This window comes from Papio anubis, chromosome 11, assembly GCF_008728515.1.
Source record: "Papio anubis isolate 15944 chromosome 11, Panubis1.0, whole genome shotgun sequence".
Taxonomy (NCBI): domain Eukaryota; kingdom Metazoa; phylum Chordata; class Mammalia; order Primates; family Cercopithecidae; genus Papio; species Papio anubis.
Genome location: NC_044986.1, coordinates 70,216,059 through 70,239,147, shown reverse-complemented (window position 1 = coordinate 70,239,147; position 23,089 = coordinate 70,216,059). Strand labels below are relative to the sequence as shown.

Genomic DNA, 23,089 nt, shown 5'->3' with positions numbered 1-23,089 from the left:
CCCTATTTGAGAACTGAATAGCTAGCATGGGATATTCAAATTCATGGGAGACTTCAGATCTACTTCCAAGGATTTTGCAATAGTAAAAAATTATCTATTATTTTTCATTTTTTTGAGACAGGGTCTCACTCTGTCGCTCAGGCTGGCATAGAGTGGCGTGATCTCAGCTCACTGCAACCTCTGCCTCCCAGGTTCAAGCGATTCTCCTGCCTCAGCCTCCCAAGTAGTTGGGATTACAGGTGTGTGCCATCACGCCCGGCTAATTTTTGTATTTTTAGTAGAGACGGGGTTTTGCCATGTTGGTCAGGCTGGTCTCGAACTTCTGGCCTCAAAAATTCGCCCACCTTGGCCTCCCAAAGCACTCGGATTATAGGCATGAGCCACTGTGCCTGGCCAAAAGTTCTCCTTTAAAAAATAAACAGAAGTCTACCAACAGCTTTGGCATCAGATGGAGTAGAGAAGTATGGCAGCAGTGGAGGTTGGTAGTCACAGATATGGTATTTGAAAGGCTAGAGTGTCTGGTCCTAGCCCCCATCAAGAAAATAGAGTCCCCACTTCCTCTGTAATGAAAAATCCTTCCCCTCCCCCATTTTCCAGTCCCACACCTTCTCCTTGTCTGTGTTGATCAGCTTCCTGTCATCTCTGTTCTTCAGTTTCCCTGGGGCCTCTGCAATGGGCAGGGATGTATGGAATAGAAAGAGCTTCCCTGCACACTCAGCAGCCTAGGAAAAAAGAGAGGACTACTTGTTTATTCTTTATTCATCCACCCCTTCCCCTGTCATTTATTAAGCACCAACTATGTCAGACAGTTTAACTTACTGGACAGTCATCCACTACTGAAGAAAGAGGTTGTATCCCAGGGGATAAGATGGTCAGAGGAAAATGAGTTAGAGGAAGTTGCCAGATACTCCAGCCTTACCTTCAGAGCCTCCATCCCAGCCTGGATAACTGGGACAAATACTGTCTCTGTTTCCCTTGTATCTGCAAACATTTCTGGAATCTGATCCAATAAGCTAAAGAGATAGGTGACGGAAAACAACCAAAATTGCTATCCAGATTCCAGATACCTCAGTTCTCAATTCCCTAAAGAGTCATCAGGCCTCTAGAATCTGACAACTCCTGGGCCACAGCCCCTTTCCATCCACTGTCCAACACCTCTGCTCAACTCCATGACCTTCTATGGTGGTACCCATGCCACTCCCAACCTTTACCTCCACAATCTGGCTCTTACCTGGTGATAACTGCCCGAGACTCATTGACGTTGACCAGGAAGCCATCCAGCAGTGGCACAAACATGTCAGCCACATCGGACACAACCATCATCTGTGGCTGGGCCAATGAGCTCTTCACATTATAGAAGTGGAGCACCTTATTGTAGGTGACAAAGCCAACGCGGATTGCTGACTCTTCTGCCCCGCCCTCCCTGTAGAAGGTGACATTGTTACCTAGACTTGCCACCTTTTCCACCACGCACAACTTCATGACATCAGGCTTCATCTCTTCAGTCAACCCAGACACCCTATCATTAACCCCAGGAAACACCTCAGTTCTGTAACTCTCACCTAGGTAGAAAGTCTAACAGTGACTTGAGCTCCTCACAGAGGAGCCTAACAAGACCAGTCCTGATGGCATTGTAGGAGACGTCAATCATGAAGATAAAGGCAGGAGGGCTGGGGAACTTATTGTTCTGCAAAGGAAGAAAATGTTGGGGAGAGGGGTAATGCTAACCAGGCCAGCTGACTAGAGAGAAGTCAACATCAAAAAGGGACAAAAAAGGGGTGAGGGAAATGATAACAGCCATTCTTAGCTGTCTCATTATCCTCCACCCACTGCTCCTCCCATTCTACCTTCCCTCACCTTGCAGTAATCTACAGTGGCCAAGAATTCATAAGAGCCCAGGGATAGCTCAGGACGGTCATAAGCATCCACACGTTTGCCGGTATGATCCAGGTGCTGAAAATACTGGGGGGGAACTGTGGGGAGCATGGCAGTGTGTTACTTGAAGATCCAGTTTCAATCAGTATATCTAGCCCTAGCTGAGCTCACTCCACTATCCCTCATTCCCATGTGCCCTACTTCCCCAGCTCCTGAAAAATGGACCCTCATCTCTCTAACTATTAATAGAGAACAAGGAAGATACAATCAAGACCTTTCCCCAAATCCCAGCTTCCATGAACATACCATCATTGATACAGCTGCAAAAACAGCACTGGAAGCGCCTCCCTCCTTCAATGAACTGCATAAAGGGACACATGTATGCTTTGCAGCGGTTGCAGCGCAAAGGGCCAGATTCCCCATGGTCCACAACATATGGTGAAGCCTAAGGCACAAAGGGGAGGGGGATCAGACATAAAGGAAAACTACAGTAGGTTCAGCCAGGAGATGAGGAGGAACAACCGGAGGGAGAAGGCGCATGGTGTAGATATTCTGCCTACAGAGGAAGTAGGAAGCACATTGATGAAAGGGAGTAAGGACAAATCACAGGAAAATGTCCCTATGAGTAAAAATTATATAGTTCTCTCTTGCTACATCCCACCCCCAGAGCTGCATTTCTCACTGAAAGAGAAGAGGAACTGCAAAACCGGCCGTATCAGACCAGGGGCTGCCATGGCATATGAGGGAGAAAGCCAAGATTATCTAGGATTCTCCTTTCTGATCCCATCTCTAATCCCCTTCACTCTTGCTCTAAGAATCTGGACTCGGCCGGGCGCGGTGGCTCAAGCCTGTAATCCCAGCACTTTGGGAGGCCGAGGCAGGCGGATCACGAGGTCAGGAGATCGAGACCATCCTGGCTAACACGGTGAAACCCCGTCTCTACTAAAAATACAAAAAACTAGCCGGGCAAGGTGGCGGGCACCTGTAGTCCCAGCTACCCAGGAGGCAGAGCTTGCAGTGAGCCAAGATCCGGCCACTGTACTCCAGCCTGGGCAGCAGAGCGAGACTCCATCTCAAAAAAAAAAAAAAAGAATCTGGACTCTAGCTCCTTCCCTTACCAAATATCTATAACACCTCCTCCCCTATCCCTGGGATTCCGTGCCAGCTACTGATGCCCCAAATGTCACCCTACACATAAGAGATCAGTGCCCAACTATCCCCAATGGGACCCAGATGGAAATACACAAACACACAGAGGAAGACAGAGAGAGAAGCGGAATATAAACTGAGCCTTGGGCTTCTAGTAAGAGAGAACCCTATCGTAAGATAAGCAAGGCTGAATATGAGTATCCTAACAAGGCCTGGTGGAGCAGCTGCCTCGCTCGCTCTCTACATCCTGGTATCAGGTACTGGGGTGACAGATCAGGCCACAAAACAGGTGAGAGAAGGATCACTGGATCCTAATCTCCCTTTTTGCTTATATGCTGTTCTGACAGCCCTAACCTGGGATAACAGGACAGTCAGGAAAACATGGAATAATGTCCTTCTCATCATCTGGAGATTACCATCATACAAGAGGTTCCTACATTCAGCTGTCTTCTCCCCTACAGTTTGATCCTACCTCTTTTCATACCGCTTGTTCCCCCTAGGGACCATCCATGTTCCTTCACAGCAATGTCTTGGGCTTTCACTCTCATCCCTACCATCCCCTCTCCAGGGATGGACCCTGGGATAGAAAGCCACTAAAGATAGTCTCCTCTCCTGCCTAACTAAAATATCTTCCATTGTGAAGCCGGAATCACATCCAGGAAGAAAGTTTAGTCCCCCCTCTACCTCCCTCCCTTTCATTACACTCTAGCCCCTTCCCTGACTCACCTCCTCTGGGGGCAGCCTTGCCAGCGGTTTGATGACTGCTGCCAGGGGCACCTGAGCCTGCTTAGCCATGTCAGATGTGCAAGGGATATTATAGGATGTACATCGGATGTATCGGGGACTTGCATTCCCTGAAGAAGGAGGTAGAAGACCCAAGTCAGATCACAGAATCCTTCCAGACACCAGCTCTCCATCATCTCCACAAAGCTAGGTGATGGTGGCCTTTTCCCCAGAGGGACTAGAGGGAACTTGTCTCTGGTTAAAAACTAAAAAAAAAAAAAAAAAAAAAAAAGGCCCCAACCATAAGCTGATAATCTTGAAGAAAAAGCCCCTGTGGGAGGAGCTAATTCTCACCTTGGTCTTTCACCAGGAAGTTGGTAGTGACTAAGGGTGGCACCTGGCCCCGTACTCCAGTAACAAATGGCTCTGTACCCCGGTTGTTCCTGTCATCTTCAATGACCTGAATCTGCAGAGAAGTGAAATGAGTGAGGTGACAGGAGAAAAAGGAAGTGTCAGGTCCCAGAGTGCCAAGAGAAAAAAAGGCTAGAGCCGTAACACAAAAACTAAAAATTTGCCAGGGAACACCTCATGCACCAGGCCTGTTCTCCTTCTGGAGATCATATAAAATGCTGCAATGCCAATCTTTCACCCTACAGCAGCCAATCTTTCACTCCCAGCAGCCTGCTGGGCTGGCAACATGAGAATGGGCTTCTTTATGAATTGACCCCAACCCCCCATCAATCGTGAACACCCTCTCATTCCTCCCATTCCAGGAAAAGCCCCAGCTCTGATCACAAACCTTCAAACATGATTAGATTCCATTCCCCTCCCCCATCATGCCTTCCCCGATCCTCTCTCCAAGACACATTCTGAGTCAGAGCAGGAAAAGAGACAACAGTAACCATGTAAAAATGAATCTACCTGGAATGACTCTACACTCAATGAAATTCAAGGGACAGGGTGAGGAGAGATTTAAACGACCAGAAATGATCAACTAAAGTGAGGAAGCAGATGCTGCCTTACTTTCAGGTAAGCATCAATGTGTATATATAGGAGGAGAGGATAAGTACCCAATCCTTATAGCTCAATCCTCAGTCCTCCACATTTTGACAGACTCAGCAAAGGAAAATAAAGGACCTGCAAAACTCATATTCAGACCTTTATGCAGGCTCATGACCTTTGGTCAGTTACTTCAAGATGGGTTTGGAAAACCAGAAAAAGCAAAGGGCAAATGAGACTCTCTATCCCATGGCAGAAAAGTTGAAGCTTAGAAATATATCAGAGTGAAAAATACTCTTCAGATGAGAAAGTACTCACACTTTCCCAAACCAGCAGTCTCTTCTCCTGTAAGAAACTCCAGTTTGGGATACTATGAATCTGTACGTTCCTATACCGATATTTCTCCACAACAGGCTACAGACAAATCAAATCCAAAGTGGAATGATCTACTGTTCAACTTTGTCCTCTTCCATCACACATCACCTGCAGGCTCCTGGAGGAGCCAGAAGGACTAAAGCCAAAACTTAACATGCCACCTGACCCCACCCTTAGAGCCTGACCTTCCACCACCCCATACTCAAGGCAAACAGCTTGCTACCTCTTCATTTACCTGGTGACTTGAGGCATGCATATCCTTTTAGCTTGTATAAGTGAGTATCTATAAGGGCTAGGGCTAAAGGAAGAGAATGGAGAGGAATGGACATGGTAGATGAGGTGAAGATGAGGTCACAGGCATGCATGGATGGCACTAACACAGGAATGACATGCACAAACACCCACCCCCTGCACTTACTGGACTAGGAATGGCATCGGGGTCTATTCTGTGCCTGGTTTTCTGCTGAGGAGGCAGCTCACTGAGTTGCTTTTAGTGTTTTAATAATAAAGGCAGCAGGGGAATACAAGGAGGGAGACAAAAGAACAAGAGGCAGATGTTACTTCTCTCAACCCTGTTGAGTTAGACATGAACAGCTGGAGCCCAGCTCATACTGCTGAAATCAAGCCCCCTCTAGATAGGAAATTCCAAGTCTTTCTGGCTCAACACAGAGGCTTTAATGGCTCAGACTATGATGTAGAAAGACAAGGAAAGGGACAAACAGGAGGCAAGCAGGAGTTATACAGGGAGGGGCTGAGGCTGAATGGAAGAAACCGTAAGGAAGAAGAACAGGAATGTTCCCCTAAAAGGCCAAACCTCCCATTCTAAGGACTATCTTATGCTACAAGAAGCCTCCCTTCACATCCAACCAGATTCTCCTTCTTACTGAAGGAGGGGGAAGGAAAGAGGGGCTGCTTAATTCTCCTGAGTTCTCCTCGGCCAACAGGCTCCCTCACTGTGGTGGTTACCCAAAGGAGGAAGAGGGAAGAGAACAGAATGGAATATGACAATGGCTAAGCATGGCAAGGTAACTGACATAGCAAATGTTACAGACAGAACTATAAAGTGGCCCCTACTTGGCAGTACAGTCCTAGTCTCTATTCTGAGTCTGATAAGCAGGGCCTGAGGATTCTGATGGCTCCCCAAGGGTGCAATTCACCCTCTTCCTGGGAAAAGCTCTCCAGTGGGACTTTACATACACACTGCCCTCATAAACTGTCGTTTCACTCTTCCCCATCTACACAGCAGAAGCCTACCAGACAAAAGTACTGGGGACTTCCTCCTAAAACTGTCCAAGTAAGAGCAGAGAAACCAGTGAGGCTTTCCTTCTCTTAACATCTAACATAGAGAATTCCCACCTGCTCTACCCATTAGGAAGAAGGCCATCCTTCTAGATCTAAGGGGACAAGACCCAGTCACTGCTCCACAGAAGGACAAAGGCTACCATACTATGTATGTACAGTAGTGACAGAGTACAGTCCTCAACTCACAGATCTACTGGTGCTGCTGCTCACTCTTGGTTTCCCTTCCTTCTCTGCCCATCTATAGAGTAAAACAGCCCCCCAAAAGACTCCTAGAACCTCAAGTTCCAGTTCAGAGTCAAATTATATGTAAGTTCTCCAAGAAGATGAACAAAAAGGGAAAATTATCAGAAAATGCTAGGCAAACATTTCATCTAGATTGACCTGCCTATCTGGCAGACACAAACCCTTCCTCAGGACCATGTAAGTTTCTACTTACAGGGCTTGGGATGGCATCAGGGTCCAGGCGCTTAGGAGGCAGTGGCTGAGGCCCAGACTGACTGCCAAAGGTGGGTGCTGCTGGGTAGGGGCTTCCATAATTAGGCTGAGGGCCCCGGGCTGGTCCGAAGGAACCTGAGACAAGGGCATAAGGTTGATGAACTCAAAATCCCATCCCTATCTCTTCTTAAGGCCTCAGGAAAATGACTAGACTCCTACAAACATAGAATTATGAGGTACACTAATGCCTGGCAAAGCCATTCAGAAAGACCATGTCATCTGAACTACAAGAAAAAATAATGTCTTATAAACCCCATATCCTAGGAATAATACCCTGAAGCTGCCCATCTAATTCACCACTTAGCAATACTAACAACAAACAAATAAAAAACATCAAAAACCACCTGAGTAGCCAATGCCTCTAGATTCTAGACAGACCTTGGGCAAGACTCACCATTTTGTTGGGGCTGATAGCCTGGCTGCTGCGGGGAGTGCATAGGTGGCAGTGGTCCCAGGGGCCCAGTCATCTGGGTGCCAGGGGGCAGAGCTTGAGGAGGAGGTGAGGACACATGGTTGGGCTGGCTCACTGAGGGCCCTCCAAAACTCTGTCCAGGCAGGAGTGGACCAGTCATCGAAGGCAGCCGAGGACCCCCTGAAGCTGGGGGTGTGAAACCGGAGGCCTGTGATGGGGCAGATCGCTGGGGAGTCTGGATCCCAGGATGACCTTGGGCCTGGCTAAGGGGAGGAGCCTGGCCCTGAGGATAGGAGCCATACAGACCAGAGTTAGGGAAACTTCCTGAGGCTGAAGCCAGCGATGTTGGTGGGCCTGAGAAGTAGAATAAAGGTAGAGTCAAAAGCCCAGTCATTCTGCCTCCTTGTTCGGTAAAGCGACTTTCCTTTCCACACAAGAGGGGCAGGTATGACTGTCCCATCTTCTGAGGCTCAGAGGCACAGGAAATACAAGGGAAATAATAGAGATTCAGGTATAACCCCAGAGTCTGATGCCTCTGAAAAGGAGACAGTAACACTCCTGTGTTCATAGCCACTCACCATAGCCCAGCCCTGAAGAGGGAGGGGCTGGGGCCACAGCACCGCTGATCTGCATTCCAGACAGCTGCGCAGTCACCTGTGCACTTGTCGGGGGAGGGCCATAGGGCTGAAGCACAGCTGGCTGGTTGCCCACAGGGGCCAATGGGGACCCAAATGGCTGAGACCCAGGCAGCCTGTGAAAAGAAAGAAAGCAGAGGTGACTAGTGGGGCTAGGACATCCTTTGAAGTCAGCAGAAGCTTCGCATCGTACAGGAAGCTACATTGTTTTGTGACATCTTACTCTAACCCTGAACTCTTTTATGGCTTCATACTTTTGTATATTTATGGGTAAATTATATTCCTGATTGTTTATACCATGATTATTCATGGAAAATCTTGTTTTCCATTAAGCTCACTCCACAAACATAAACCAAGCACCCTCAGGTCAAGTACTATTTACTCTGCTAACTAAATTATTGCTTCCTCTGCTTCAATTCTTACAAACCTCCTTAGTTTTGTAATCTGAAGCACTGAAAGCACTGCAAGGGAAGACACACATAAGCATGCATGAACCTTAATAAATAGTAAATCAAACAAACGCAGACTGATTGTCCAGCTTTTTTTTTTTTTTTGAGACAGGGTCTCACTCTGTCACCCAGGCTGAAGTGCAGTGGTGTGATCACAGCTCATTGCAGCCTCAACTTTCCAGGCTCAGGTGATCCTCCCACCTCAGCCTCTCAAGTAGCTGAAACCAAAGGCACATGCCACCATTCCTGGCTAGGTTTTTTTTGTTGTTTTTCTGTCTTTTTATTTTTTTGAGACGGAGTCTCGCTCTGTCGCCGAGGCTAGAGTGCAGTGGCGCGAACTCGGCTCACTGCAAGCTCTGCCTCCCATCCCAGGTTTACACCATTCTCCTGCCTCAGCCTCCTGAGTAGCTGGGACTACAGGTGCCTGCCACCACACCCAGCTAATTTTTTTTTTTGTTATTTTTTAGTAGAGGCGGGGTTTCACCATGTTAGCCAGGATGGTCTCGATCTCCTGACCTCATGATCTGCCCACCTCAGCCTCCCAAAGTGCTGGATTACAGGCGTGAGTCACCGTGCCCAGTTGCTAGTTTTTGTATTTTTTATAGATGATGGAGTCTCGCCATGTTGCCTAGGCTGGTCTCAAACTCCTGAGCTCAACCAATCTACCCGCCTCAGTCTACCACAGTGTCTTTCCAATATACTTTCCATTCAGTGTCTCCCTCTCTGATTATTCCCATCAGCACAAAAACATACAAACATCTCTCAGACAAAAAAAACCCCAAAAACCAACTATAGTGGAAACATCCCAAATGTCCATCAACAGAAGAATGGATAAACAAAATGTAGCATGTAGCAACACAATGAAAAACCACTTAGCCACAAAAAGGAATGGAGTACTAATATATGCTACAACATAGCTGAACTTTGAAAATATTATGCTAAATTAAAGAAGTCGATTATAAAATATCACATAGTATATGATTCTATTCTAATGAAAAGTCCAGAATAGGGAAATCTTTAGAGACAGAGAGTAGATCAGGAGTTGCTTAAGGTTGGAAGAATAGGGGAATGGGGGAATAGCTAAACAGGGGTAGCTAAAGAATGCAGTATTTCTTCTTCAGATGATGAAAATGTTCTAAAACTGACTGGAGTGATATCTGTCAGTATACTAAATTGTGACAGCACATATCTATCAATATATTAAAAACCACTAAATATACAAAAACACTTTAAATAGGCGAATTGCATAGTATATGAATTATATCTCAAAAACTTTTTAAAAAATCCAACCAAATTACCTCACAGCCTCCTCAAACTTTTGCTCCCCTTTTAGCTAAACATTACAAAAGAATAGGTCTATACTCTGTCTTTATTTCCTTTTCTTTTTTTTTTTTTTTTTTTTGAGACGGAGTCTAGCTCTATCGCCCAGGCTGGAGTGCAGTGGTGCGATCTTGGCTCACAACCTCTGCCTCCTGGGTTCAGTTCAAGCAATTCTCCTGCCTCAGCCTCCCAAGTAGCTGGGACTATAGGCATCCACCATCATGCCTGGCTAATTTTTGTATTTTCAGTAGAGATAGGGTTTCACTATGTTGGCCGGGCTGGTCTCAGAACTCTGGACTTCATGATTCACCTGCCTCGGCCTCCCAAAGTTCTGGGATTACAGACGTGAGCCACCGTGCCCAGCCTTACTTTTTATTATTATTTTTTTTTGAGACAGGGTCTCACTCTGTAACCCAGGCTGGAGTACAATGGCACTTACTTATCTGTGGCTCACTGCAGCCTTGACTTCCTGGGCTTAAGCAATCCTCCCACCTAAGCCTCCCCTCCCAAGTATCTGAGACCACAGGCACACACCACCACACCTAGCTAATTTTTTTTATTTTTTGTAGAGAAAAAATATATATATATTATTTTATTTTTTGTAGAGAAACAAAAATAAATTATTTTTATTTTTATTTTTTTGTAGGGTCTTGCTATGCTGCCCAGGATAGTCTTGAACTCCTGCGCTCAATCAGTCCTCTCGCCTTGGCTTCACAAAGTGCTGGGATCACAAACATGAGCACTGTGCCTGGCCCAACTCTAATCAAAATGCCTTCCTCTGATAATCCCTTCCAGCCCGGACTGAGGTGTGGTTGTTCCACATTTGTTTCCAGAAGGTACTCCAGTAATAATAGTGTCACCCTAGATCCATTTTTTGTTTGTTTGTTTTTTGTTGTTGTTTTTGGTTTCTGAGACAGAGTCTCACTCTGTCACCCAGGCTACAGTGCAGTGGAGCCATCATGGCTCACTGTAGCCTCAACCTCGAGGGCTCTATCAATCCTCCTGCCTCTGCTTCCCAGGCACACCAACAATGCTCAGCTTTTTTTTTTTTTTTTTTTGATAGTGAAAGGATCTCCCTATGTTGCCCAGGCTGGTCTAAAACTTCTGGCCTCAAGTGATCCTCCTGTCTCAGCCTCCCAAGGTGTTGAGACTACAGGTGTGAGCCACTGCACCTGGCCTCAAATTAAAAAAAAAAAAATTAGGCCAGGTGCGGTGGCTCATGCCTGTAATCCCAGAACTTTCGGAGGCTGAGGCAGATGGATCATTGAGGTCAGGAGTTTGAGACCAGACTGACCAACATGGTGAAACCCCATCTCTACTAAAAAAATACAAAAATTAGCCCAGGCATGGTGGTGCACGCCTGTAATCCCAGCTACTCAAGAGGTTGAGATAGGAGATTCACTTGAACCTGGGAGGTGGAGGCTGCAGTGAGCCAAGGTCTCACCACTTCACTCCAGCGTGGGCGACAGAGCAAGACTTCATCTCAAACAAAAAAATGGCCAGGAACAGTGATTCACATCTGTAATCCCAGCACTTTGGGAGGCCAACACAGGTGAATCACTTGAGGTCAGTTCAAGACCAGCCTGGCCAACATGGTGAAACCCCATCTCTACTAAAAATACAAAAAATTAGCCTGGCATGGTGGTCACGCCTGGAATCCCAACTACTTGGGAGGCTGAGGCAGGAGAATCACTTGAACCCAGGAGGCAGAGGCTGCAGTGCGCTGAGACCGTGCCATTGCACTCCAACCTGGGCAATAAGAGCAAAACCCTACCTCAAAAAAAAAAAACATTATTGAGATGTAATTTCCATACCATTAAATTAATTCCTTTTAAGTGAACAATTCAATGATTTTTAGTAAATTTATAGTTATGCAGCCATCACCAGAATCAAATTTTATAACATTTTCATCATTCCAAAAAGATCCGTCATGTCCATTTGCAGTCCCAAGAACTTTTTTTTTAACCCATCCACAGTCAGCCTGAGAGAAACAGGACTCCTTATCTCCCTCTTCCAGCGTGCAGACCTTTTTTCCCCTAGTTGGCTTGCTCACTGAAGGTGCAGCCCAGGTCCAGACGTTATAAACAATATCTCAGTTCCAAAACTCCTCTCAGGAAAGCCCAAGGACTCATCTGCCTTCCCCAGTACCTGCTTAAATTTAAGGCCCTGGCTTTTCAAGATGATGAATCCACCCAATCTACAGGCAGCCCCAGAATCAATTTACCACTCTGATTTTCAGTCCTTACTTGACGGCTGGGCACAGTGGCTCATGCCTGTAATCCCACCACTCTGGGAGGCCAAGGTGGGCGGTTCACCTGAGGCCAGGAGTTCATGACCAGCCTGGCCAACACGGTGAAACCTCGTCTCTACTAAAGATACAAAAATTAGCTGGGCATGGTGGCCCACACCTGTAGTCCCAGCTACTTGGGAGCTGAGGCAGGGGAATCACTTGAACCTGGGAGGTGGAGGTTGCAGTGAGCCAAGATCGTGCCACTGCACTCTAGCCTGGGCGACAGAGCAGGACTACGTATTAACAACAACAAAAAAAAATTCACATTTTCTTTTAAGCTTAACTTTGCACTTAAAATTTTTTTTGTTTCTATTTTCTCTCTCCTTTCTAGATGTTGGTAGCAGAGGGTTTTCAGATTATGTCAATCTGCCACCCGGCTGAAATTCTTTGACTCACTCCAACTGGGTAGTTTTCTTTATGTCTACACTGAAACTGCCTTTATCGATGATGCCAACCTTGCCGAATCCAATGGTCAATTGTCAGTCTTCATCTTACCATTTGGCAGCATCTGACATAGCTGATTACTCTCTTACCTTCTTGAAATACCCTCTTCACCTGATTTCAGGACACCACACTCTCTTGGCTTATCTCCCACCTCACTACTGCTCTTTCTCATTCTTTTTTTTGTTTTTTGTTTGAGATGGGGTCTTATTCTGTCACTCAGGTTGGAGTGCAGCAGTGAGATTTTGGCTCACTGCAACCTCCACCTCTTGGTTTCAAGCCATCCTCCCACATCAGCCTCCCAAGTAGCTGGGACCACAGGCATGTGCCATCATAGCCAGCTAATTTTAGTATTTTGGTAGAGAAAGGGTTTCACCATGTTGCCCAGGCTTGTCTCGAACTCCTGAACTCAAGCAATCCACCTGCCTCTGCCTCCCAAAGTGCTGGGATTACAGGCGTGAGCCACCACGCCTGGCCCCTCTTTATCTTTTGATAGCGGCTCCTCTTTACTTTTAAATGTTGGTAAGCTCCAAGTCCTCAATTCCATTCTTTACTCACTTTCTAAATGATTTCATCCATGGCTTTAAATATCTATAGACTGAGGACTTCCAAATTTCTATCTCCAGTTCTAACATCAGTCTTGAGCTGCAGATTTGTATATGCAAATGCCCACCTAACATCTCTACTTGCATACAGTTTATATGAGGGACTTGAGCATTTGCAGATTTTGGTATCTGTTGGTCAGGGGAGGTCCTGGAACTATTCCCCCATGGATACTGAGGAATGACTGTAGTGAGATTTGATAAACATTTTGAAGGTGGAGTCAATAGAATTGGATGTGGGTTATATGGCATCATATTTGCATATATCCTCCTGTATACTTTTTTTTTTTTTTTTTTTTGAGACAAAGTCTCACTCTGTCGCCCAGGATGGAGTACAGTGGCACGATCTTGGCTCACTGCAACCTCCGCCTCCTGGGTTCAAGCGATTCTCCTGCCTCAGCCTCCCAAGTAGCTGAGATTATAGGTGCCCGCCACCACACCCAGCTAATTTTTGTATTTTTAGTAGAGATGGGGTTTCACTATGTTGGCCAGGCTGGTCTTGAACTCCTGACCTCAGCTGATCCACCCACCTTGGCCTCCCAAAGTGCTGGAATTACAGGTATGAGCCACCACACCCAGCCTCCTCCCATATACTTTAAATCATCTCTAGATTACTTATAATACCTAATACAACGTAAATCAGGGGTGTCCAATCTTTTGGCTTCCTTGGGCTACACTGGAAGAAGTGTCTTGGGCCACACGTAAAATACACTAACACTACACTAGTGACAGGTAATGAACTTTAAAAAAAAATCTCATTTTTTTTTTCTTGAGACGGAGTCTCGCTCTGTCCCCTAGGCTGGAGTGCAGTGGCGTGATCTCGGCTCACTGCAAGCTCCGCCTCCCGGGTTCATGCCATTCTCCTGCCTCAGCCTCCCGAGTAGCTGGGACTATAGGCGCCCACTACCACGCCCGGCTAATTTTTTTGTATTTTTATAGAGACGGGGTTTCACCGTGTTAGCCAGGATGGTCTCGATCTCCTGACCTGGTGATCCGCCCACCTCGGCCTCCCAAAGTGCTGGGATTACAGGCGTGAGCCACCACGCCCGGCAACCTCGTATTTTTTTTTTTCTTTCTTTTTTTTTTTTTTTTTTTGAGACAGAGTCTGGCTCTGTCGCCTAGGCTGGAGTGCAGTGGCCGGATCTCAGTGCTCACTGCAAGCTCCGCCTCCCGGGTCTATGCCATTCTCCTGCCTCAGCCTCCCGAGTAGCTGGGACTACAGGCGCCCGACACTTTGCCCGGCTAGTTTTTTGTATTTTTTTTAGTAGAGACGGGGTTTCACCGTGTTAGCCAGGCTGGTCTCGATCTCCTGACCTCGTGATCTGCCCGTCTCGGCCTCCCGAGGTGCTGGGATTACAGGCTTGAGCCACCGTGCCCGGCCAAACCTCGTATGTTTTAAGAAAATTTATGAATTTGTGTTGGGCCACATTGAAAGCTGTCCTGAGGCATGCAGATTGTGAGCCACGGGTTGGACAAGTGTGAAGTAAATGTTATGTAAAAAGTCCAAACTGTGGGAAATTCTTTGGGTTAACTGTTTTGTTTTCTTCAACAGATAAATACTAAGAAAAAGAAGACAGAGGTGGAGCTTATAGACTTAAAAGACACACCAACTGTTTTTCCTGTGGGTAAAACTAAATTGTGGTATGTGTGGTTGTACATTTGAGTGTAAACTTTTTTTTTTTTTTTTTGAGACAGTGTCACTCTGTTTCTCAAGCTCTGGAGTGCAGTGGCGAGATCACACTCAGTGTAGCCTCAACCTTCTGGGCCCAAACGAAACCTCCACTTCAGCCTCCCAAAGTAGCTAGGACAACAGGCATGCCACCATGCCCAGCTAACATTTTATTTTTTGTAGAGATGGGGGTCTCCCTGTATTGTACAGGCTGCTCTCAAAATTCTGGGCTCAAGCAATCCTCTCACCTTGGCCTCCCAAAGTGCTGGGATTATAGGCATGAGCCACCTCACCCAGCCAAGTGTAAACTATTTTTTAAAAACCACAAGAAAGTCAGCTGGGTGTGTTGGCTCACACCTGTAATCCCAGCACTTTGGAAGGCCAAGGTGGGTGGATCACTTGAGGTCAGGAGTTCGAGACCAGCCTGGCCAACATGGTGAAACCCTGTCTCTACTAAAAATATTAAAAAATTAGCCATGCGTGATGGCAGGCACCTGCAATCCCAGCTACTCAGGAGGCTGAGGCTGAAGAATCGCCTGAACCTGGGAGCTGGAGGTTGTAATGACCTGAAATTACACCACTGCACTCCAGCGTAGGCAACAGGGCAGGACTCTGTCTCAAAAAAAAAAAAAAAAAAAAAACATGAAATTACTGTAAGAGTCAGGATAATGCAGGATAATTGTTATTTATGAGGGGAGGGACAGACTAATGTTTCAATCGGGGCACACGGAAAAGCCTTCTGGGGTGAGTGGCAAAGTTATCTTTCCTCATCTGGGTTGTAGTTGCAGTTACAAAGGAGTTTGCTATATAATAATTTACTAAGGCATTCATTTGTTTTTTTTGTTTTTTTTGTTTTTTTTTTGAGACAGGGTCTTGCTTTGTCACCTAGACTGGAGTGCAGCAGTACAATCATGACTCACTGCAGCCTTCAACTTGTAGGCTCAAGCAATCCTCCCACCTCAGCCTCCCCAAGTGCTGGTATTAAAGGAGTGAGCCACTGCACCCAGCACGGACCAATGTATTTAAAACAGTTCCCTACCCCCTCACTGTACCCTCACCCTGTTTTATAACTTTATGTACATTTGTGTACTTGTTATCTTCTATGTACCCCACTTGTTTGACTTATGCATGCTTACATTCAATGCTAAAAATGTGTATTCTGGACACCCAGTTAAAGTGTCAGAAAGTGACTTTTCTATTATCATACCTCTTTCCCACAGTTACATTTTACTCTTTATTTACCAAAAACAAACAACACTCCTGGTCAGGTGCAGTGGCTCATGCCTGTAATCCCAGCACTTTGGGAGGCCAAGGTGGGCAGATCGCTTGAGCTCAGCAGTTTGAGACTAGCCTGGGCAACACGGCGAAACACCATCTCTACTAAAAATACAAAAAATTAGCTGGGTGTGGTTGCTCATGCCTGTAGTCCCAGTTACCTGGGAAACTGAGGTGGGAGGGTCACCTGAGCCTGAGACGTCCAGGCTCCAGGTAGTTGTGATCCTGCCACTGCACTCTAGCTTGGGCCACAGAGTGAGACCCTGTCTCAAAAAAATTTAAAAATTTTAAAAAGCACTCTAATAGAGATGACTGCCCTCCTTTAATGGACTTTCATGCTAAAATGGGTTTATTGGGTCATTGTACCACTGAAGTTTTCACCATTTATGTGGTTTCCCTTTTAGTATCTTTCAGTTCCTAACTGGCCATACCCAAACTTAACCAATCAGTCTTACTAAGTGCCTGATCTAGAGGAAAGGGGCAAATCAAAAGAGATGTAAATAATCCTGAGGTTCTGTCTTCCCATTTCTCCCTTAGGGTAGGTTCAATAGGACTGCAACCATTATTGAAGACGTATGTCTAGTAAAGCAAGAAACTCAAGTTCACAGAAAAGGAAGAATATGCAAAGGAACCCAGGTACTAAGATGGGTCAGTAATCCACAGGGCTGGACATCAGCAGTACCTATAACCTGGAAAAAAGAAGACAAAGTACAGAAGGGTAGAAGGAAGAGAAAAAGTGATCTACAAGAAAGGCAAAGGAGAGGAAAAAAAAAAAAAAAACCCATAACTTCCTAACCTTTCTACTTTCATCAGACCGATTTTATTTATTTATTTATTTATTTATTTATTTATTTATTTGACAGAGTCCCACTCTATTGCCCAGACTGGAGTGCAATGGTGCGATCTTGGCTCACTGCAACCTCTGCCTCTTGATTCTTCTGCCTCAGCCTCACAAGTAGGTGGGATTTCAGGCACACACCACCACACCCAGCTAATTTTTTATTTTAGTAAAGAGACAGGGTTTCTCCATGTTGGGCAGGCTGGTCTCGAACTCCTAACCTCAGGGATCCACCCACCTTGGCCTCCCAAAGTGCTGGGATTACAGGCATGAGCCACCGCACTCAGCCTCATGAGACCAATTTTAGATTGACCAAGTACCTACCTTTGCATCTGAACAGTGGAGCTTGGCCCATTCTGTACATCTCCTTGGCCAAACTGGCCATATGCAGCCTGGCCACAAGGAGCCTGTGCTGTTGAGGCTGGAGGTGCCCCTGAGGAAGGTGGGGCTCTTGACATACCTGAGGGTAAAGGACAGAAACTAAGTGACTGGGAAATAACTTTCTCCTCCACCCTGAGCCAGGAATGCAAAGCAAGGATCAATAAACTCAGACCTTCACTGGCCCAATACCACAGTTTAGGCAGCGAAAAGGACACTACCAGCATACAACTCTAGCTACAGCAGTATTCTAAACACAGATTCCCAACAGGGGGCCTATACTCTCCTAGACAAGCATACTAGGGGTGAAGCTGTAGCCAGAGACACAAGAATGTAGGGCTTTCCTTTGATCACCATACTCTCAGTCAATCCAAGACTACCTAATATTCTTACCCTAGACAACAAGTCAACTCTTCTAAGGAAAAGATCTTACTCCAGAACTCAGAAACCTGGAGCATATATGAAAAAGGACACTCAAAAGATGACCAAGTAATATACTGAACTAGGCTACAAAGAAAGACACTTCTTGGGGAGATTATTCTGCCACCTTCTTCATTCATTCTGCTTATACTAACTATATCCTTTCATCCACTTCTAAGTGTGAAAACTTCAAACAGCACGTGATTCAGGAACGTGTTCCTATAGGTCGGAGACCTTGTTTCTGCCCAACAGTTCAATAAGGACAGCTGGCCTGTCCTCCCGTTAGCACTGCCACCTATGTCCTCACAAAAGCTGTACTCCATCCTTCCTATTCCTTAGAACCACCATCAAAGCTACTTTCACTACTCTTAGCCATTCTTCACACATGAAGTTCAGGGAAAAAGCAATTAGTTACTTGGCACATCACTTTTGAAATGTGGATGACCTCTGTTCAAAGAATTGTTTTTCTTTTGCTCTGCCCTCAGTAGAGACTAGACATTATAGAACCTGCCTACAGGAACATGATTAACCTAAACTTGCTCACCAACCATGACAGAATCAGATATGTTTTCCTCTAACAAAGCTTTCTCATGAGAGAATGCCAAACTCCAGGACTTGACAAAGCGGAGGTGGACTCTGTTCAGCCAAAGTCTCAGCTTAGAATTAAGGTTCTTCCAAAGATCTGAGGCCTAATCTCATCAGTTTTTTTTTTTTCCCCACAGTTATAATTAAAATCGTCATACTTCATTATTTCCCAAATCTTACTCGTATCTCTTTGATGCCTCTTTTTTCCATATCCCTTTATAAAAGCATAAAGAATTTGGCATACCCTAAATCATCAGCTAGCCTAAGCAAAGATTTACTGTTAACTACTTCCAAAAAGCCCCTGTGGAGAATCTGTAGAGTACTAGCTGCTCTTCTTGAAAAAGTAAGGTAAGTCCGGACGTGGTGGCTCATGCCTGTAATCCCAGCACTTAGGGAGGCCAAGGCGGGTGGATCACGAGGTCAGGAGTTCAAGACCAGCCTGGCCAACATGGTGAAACCCTGTCTCTACTAAAAATACAAAAATTAGCCAGGCTTGGTGGCATGTGCCTGTAATCCTGGCTACTGGGGAGGCTGAGGCAGGAGAACTGCTTGAACCCAGGAGGCGGAGGTTGCACTGAGCCAAGATCATGCCACTGCACTCCAGCCTGGGCGACAGAGTAAGACTGTCTCAAAAAAGAAAAAAAAAAAAAAAAAAGAAAGAAAAAGTAAGGTAAAAACCAAACACTCAACCTAAAGCAGCATCGGATTAGTATTCTCTTATTACCATGATATTACAGAGCATCTAAGAAGCAAAGGAAACTCAAGCAAAGGAAAAGGACTGATATCAGAAGAAAGATATGAGAGGCACCAAAAGTCAGGCACACAAATATCACACTTTTCATCCCCATAAACTACACTGTCCCAGGCTAATTTATATATAAGAATCATCAGTCCAACAAAAGGCATTCAACATATATGAGGAATAAATGATTTCAAGGAGACTACAAGTCAACAGGAAATATTCGGTCCTGGTCACAGGATCTAGAGGGGCATGGACCACAACCCTTCCATTTAGCTCTGAACAATGTGACCAGGTGATACCCACAGTAAATGAGCTGTCAGTGAACCTGGGAGATGTGTTCCCACTAGATGGCTTAAGGCAAAAACACAGTACCTTACCTAAAAACACGGAAGACAGCTGGGCGCGGTGGCTTACGTTTGTAATCCTAGCACTTTGGGAGGCCAAGGCAGGTGGATCACCTGAGGTCAGGAGTTCAAGACCAGCCTGGCCAACATGGCGAAATCCCATCTCTACTAAAAATACAAACAATTAGCCGGGCGTGGTGGCACATGCCTGTAATTCCACTTGAGGTTGGGAGTTCAAGACCAGCCTGAACAACATGGAGAAACCCTATCTCTACTAAAGATACAAAATTAGCTGGGCGTGGTGGCACATGCCTGTAATCCCAGCTACTCGGGAGGCTGAGGCAGGAGAATCACTTGAACCCAGGAGGCAGAGGTTGCAGTGAGCCATATCGTGCCACTGCACTCCAGACTGGGCAACAAGAGTGAAGCTCCGTCTCAAAAAAAAAAAAAAAAAACAGGCCAGGCACGGTAGCTCAAGCCTGTAATCCCATCACTTTGGGAGGCTGAGGCGGGCAGATCACAAAGTCAGGAGTCCAAGACTAGCCTGGCCAAGATGGTGAAACCCCATCTCTACTAAAAATACAAAACAATTAGCTGGCGTGGTGGTGGGCGCCTGTAATCCTAGCTACTCAGGAGGCGGAGGCAGAGAACTGCTTGAACCTGGGAGGCAGAGGTTGCAGTGAGCCAAGATGGTGCCACTGCACTCCAGACTGGGCGACAGAGTGAGACTCCGTCTCTAAATAAATACATAAATAAAATACAAAAATTAGCTGGGCATGGTGGCACATGCCTGTAATCCCAGCTACTGGGGAGGCTGAAGCAGGAGAATTGCTTAAGCCCGGGGGGCAGAGGTTGCAGTGAGTTGAGATCGTGCCACTACACTCCAGCCTGGGTGACAGCAAGACTCTGTCTCAAAAAAAAAAATAATAATAATAATAAAAGGGAAGGGCGCCCACAGGGCTCTCAGCTACACAGGGCCAGATTTATGTTCCTCAATCCCAGTCACCCAAACTCCTCAGGTAGCTTAGCTAGAGCAATACAACTCAACCTGAAGACTCTGCTGATTTCCCTCCCTAGCTCAAAATAAACAGAAACATACCTTGGGGGGGTGTTTGCTGATAGCCTGGTACTGGGCCATTGTAGGCTCCATAGGGAATGGTGGGGGCTGTGGACCCTGACTGCCCACCGTAGCTGGACTGATGATACCCTGGGTAGACGGGCTGGGGCTGCCCAAATGATGGCACAGGTGGAACTGACTGATTGACGTTCATTATGAAAGCATTCCCGGTTTGGTCTCACCTATTAGAGAGAGAGACGAGAAATTAGTTAAAATGAACTTTCTAAAGAGAGCAACTATTCAGGGCAGGAAGTAGAGATAAAAAGAAATTGATCTTATCAGACAGTGATCAGTTTAATAATCCTCACACATCCACAGGATCTTAGTAATTTTCTGCCGCAGTCAGTATTCAGATTACCTTCTTAAAAGCAAGGATTTTGTTACTCTGACCACCCACCCCTTGTCACTGTCTAAAGAATATAAATTTCAACTTCAGACAGACCCACTGAAATGGAGCAGCAGCCTCCATTCCCCAGTGGTATGATTTCTGGTGTCTAGTCACACAGAGTCTTGTGGCTGATGAACTACCTTGATGTTACAGGTAAAAGAAACAATGTTCCCACTTTCCATTCATTCACTCTAGCATCCATTCATCCAACAAACATCCAGTACCCTCTAGTGTGCCAAACAATTGATTTAAAATCAGTCAGGCTAAAAGTCTAAAACAGATCCACTAAAATCCTTCCCCCTCAATGACAAAATTTAGACTGATTTACAGAAATGACATTCTTTAGCTAAACTGCCATAATACAAATGATACTCCGACCCCAGTCTTTCCACCAAAAGAATGTATGGACCTTAAAACTGAAGGTTTTTTTTTTTTTTTTGAAACAGAGTCTTGCTCTGTTGCCAGGCTGGAGTGTGCAGTGGTGGCACGATCTCAGCTCACTGCAATCTCCGCCTCCCGGGTTCAAGCGATTCTCCTGCCTCAGCCTCCTGAGTAGCTGGGATTACAGGCACGTGCCATCATGCCTGGCTAGTTTTTGTATTTTTAGTAGAGACTGCGTTTCACCCTGTTAGCCAGGCTGGTCTCGATCTCCTGACCTCGTGATCTGCCCACCTTGGCCTCCCAAAGTGCTGGGATTATAGGCGTGAGCCACTACACCCGGCCAAAACCGAAGCATTAAAATCAATAAATGTTGGCCGGGCGCAGTGGCTCACACCTATAATCCCAGCACTTTGGGAGGCCAAGGCGGGCAGATCACTTGAGGTCAGGAGTTCATGACCAGCCTGGCCAACATGGAGAAACTCAGTCTCTACTAAAAATACAAAAACTAGCCGGGCACGATGGCACGCGCCTGTAATCCGAGCTACTTGGGAGGCTGAGGCAGGAGAATCGCTTGAACCCGGGAGGCAGAGGTTGCAGTGAGCTGAGATCGTGCCACTGCACTCCAGCCTGAACAACACAGCAAGACTCCCTTTCAAAAAAAAGAATAATAATAAATAAATGTAAAGGACACCTGAAAACTCTAGCAAGGTAACAGATTAAAACCGAGTGCAGAACAGGCACCTTCTTCACATAATCTGAGGAAACAGTTCAAGAATCAGGGGCAAAGTTAGATTTCATGGAAAAAATCATTCATCTCATCCCTCAAGCAGAAGACTATAAATATTCTAAATTTCAATGCACTTCTCCAACTCTCCTGTTTCTGCTCCCCTTACGATTGTTACGAATCTCGGCCACCATCAAAATTATTACAATCTTGCTCACCAACACAGGGATGAATTAGAGGGCCTTTTCTAGATAAGGTCTTTCCAAGAAAACTATCTCATCACATCTACTTTCAACAGCTGTATCATTCCAATTATCCTATAGACAGAAGAGGCCCAGGAAGCAGAAGCACTCAGAGTTGCTGCAGAGGGAACAATGGGCCTCTCCCCCTTTGCTAGAAGGGCCACCTTGACTATAGAAAATGAGCTGATCCTCGTCCAAAACTCTTTAAACTCAAAGTTATCTCAGTAGCTGTTCGTCCAAATCCTAAACCTTACACAGGTCACTAACACTAAGTTTAAAATATGTCCCCTCCCTTTATCTTTCCAAAGTCGGGGGGAGGGGTAAAGAAAGGAGCTTCTTCTCCAGAAAATAATTCCCTCAAACACATTCAAGATCTTGGAGTCAGACTGAAGTCTCGACTCCATTCTGGTGGATAGTCGAGGGTGACAACCCAAAGGGGCGGGGCAAGCTTCCTAGAACTCTGAAAGTAGTCAAGCTATGGAGCCTCGGAGAGCCGAGGATCAAGACCGAGAAGCCAAGTCAGCTTCTAAGGCCACGATAAGAGAGGCGGCTGCTCTGTTAAGCACAGAGCCCAAGCGTCTTGCACCTTTTAACAGGCTCGGGGCAGGAAGCAGGAGCCGGAATCTGGGCCGAGAGACGAAGGGAGGGTCTAGGACCTGCTCCTGGATAGTGGATGCGTGAGGTGGAGGGTCTCTTCCCAGGCCCCGCCCCCAGGCTCCTCCCTTCTTTCTGAAACCGGACCCCAATCTGGCCAGTAATACCCTGACCTCTCCTTCGCTTTCCTACCCACCAACCTCCCGATGCCACTCCTCACCCGGCTCCAGATCCAGGTTAGACTTCGTTCCTAACGTCAAGGCTCCCAGGCTTCACTTCCGGTTCCGAGGGGGTCGTCGCGTCACCCCCGGAAGTTCCTCCTCCA

General features: G+C 46.2%; 1 protein-coding gene across 6 annotated transcripts in view; it reads right to left on the bottom strand.

Annotated features, from left to right (window-relative positions):
- SEC24C (SEC24 homolog C, COPII coat complex component) overlaps positions 1-23,089 on the bottom strand; it is a 27,493-nt gene extending 4,404 nt beyond the window's left edge. The window contains exons 1-16 of one of the 6 annotated variants that reach the window (XM_009214669.3): positions 22,985-23,089; positions 20,418-20,617; positions 17,174-17,309; positions 7,909-8,081; positions 7,637-7,684; positions 7,313-7,516; positions 6,860-6,993; positions 5,540-5,608; positions 4,102-4,213; positions 3,751-3,878; positions 2,182-2,320; positions 1,858-1,973; positions 1,563-1,687; positions 1,232-1,423; positions 920-1,013; positions 606-722 (exon numbers count right to left, since the gene is read on the bottom strand). In XM_009214669.3, the coding sequence (XP_009212933.1) occupies positions 606-722; positions 920-1,013; positions 1,232-1,423; positions 1,563-1,687; positions 1,858-1,973; positions 2,182-2,320; positions 3,751-3,878; positions 4,102-4,213; positions 5,540-5,608; positions 6,860-6,993; positions 7,313-7,516; positions 7,637-7,684; positions 7,909-8,081; positions 17,174-17,309; positions 20,418-20,589 (1,959 nt within the window). In that variant the 5' untranslated portion in view covers positions 20,590-20,617; positions 22,985-23,089. Of the gene's footprint in view, positions 1-605; positions 723-919; positions 1,014-1,231; positions 1,424-1,562; positions 1,688-1,857; positions 1,974-2,181; positions 2,321-3,750; positions 3,879-4,101; positions 4,214-5,539; positions 5,609-6,859; positions 6,994-7,312; positions 7,685-7,908; positions 8,082-17,173; positions 17,310-20,417; positions 20,618-22,984 lie in introns of those variants that run through there. The other 5 variants (XM_009214668.3, XM_003903760.5, XM_021943357.1 and 2 more) reach the window with 5 other exon arrangements.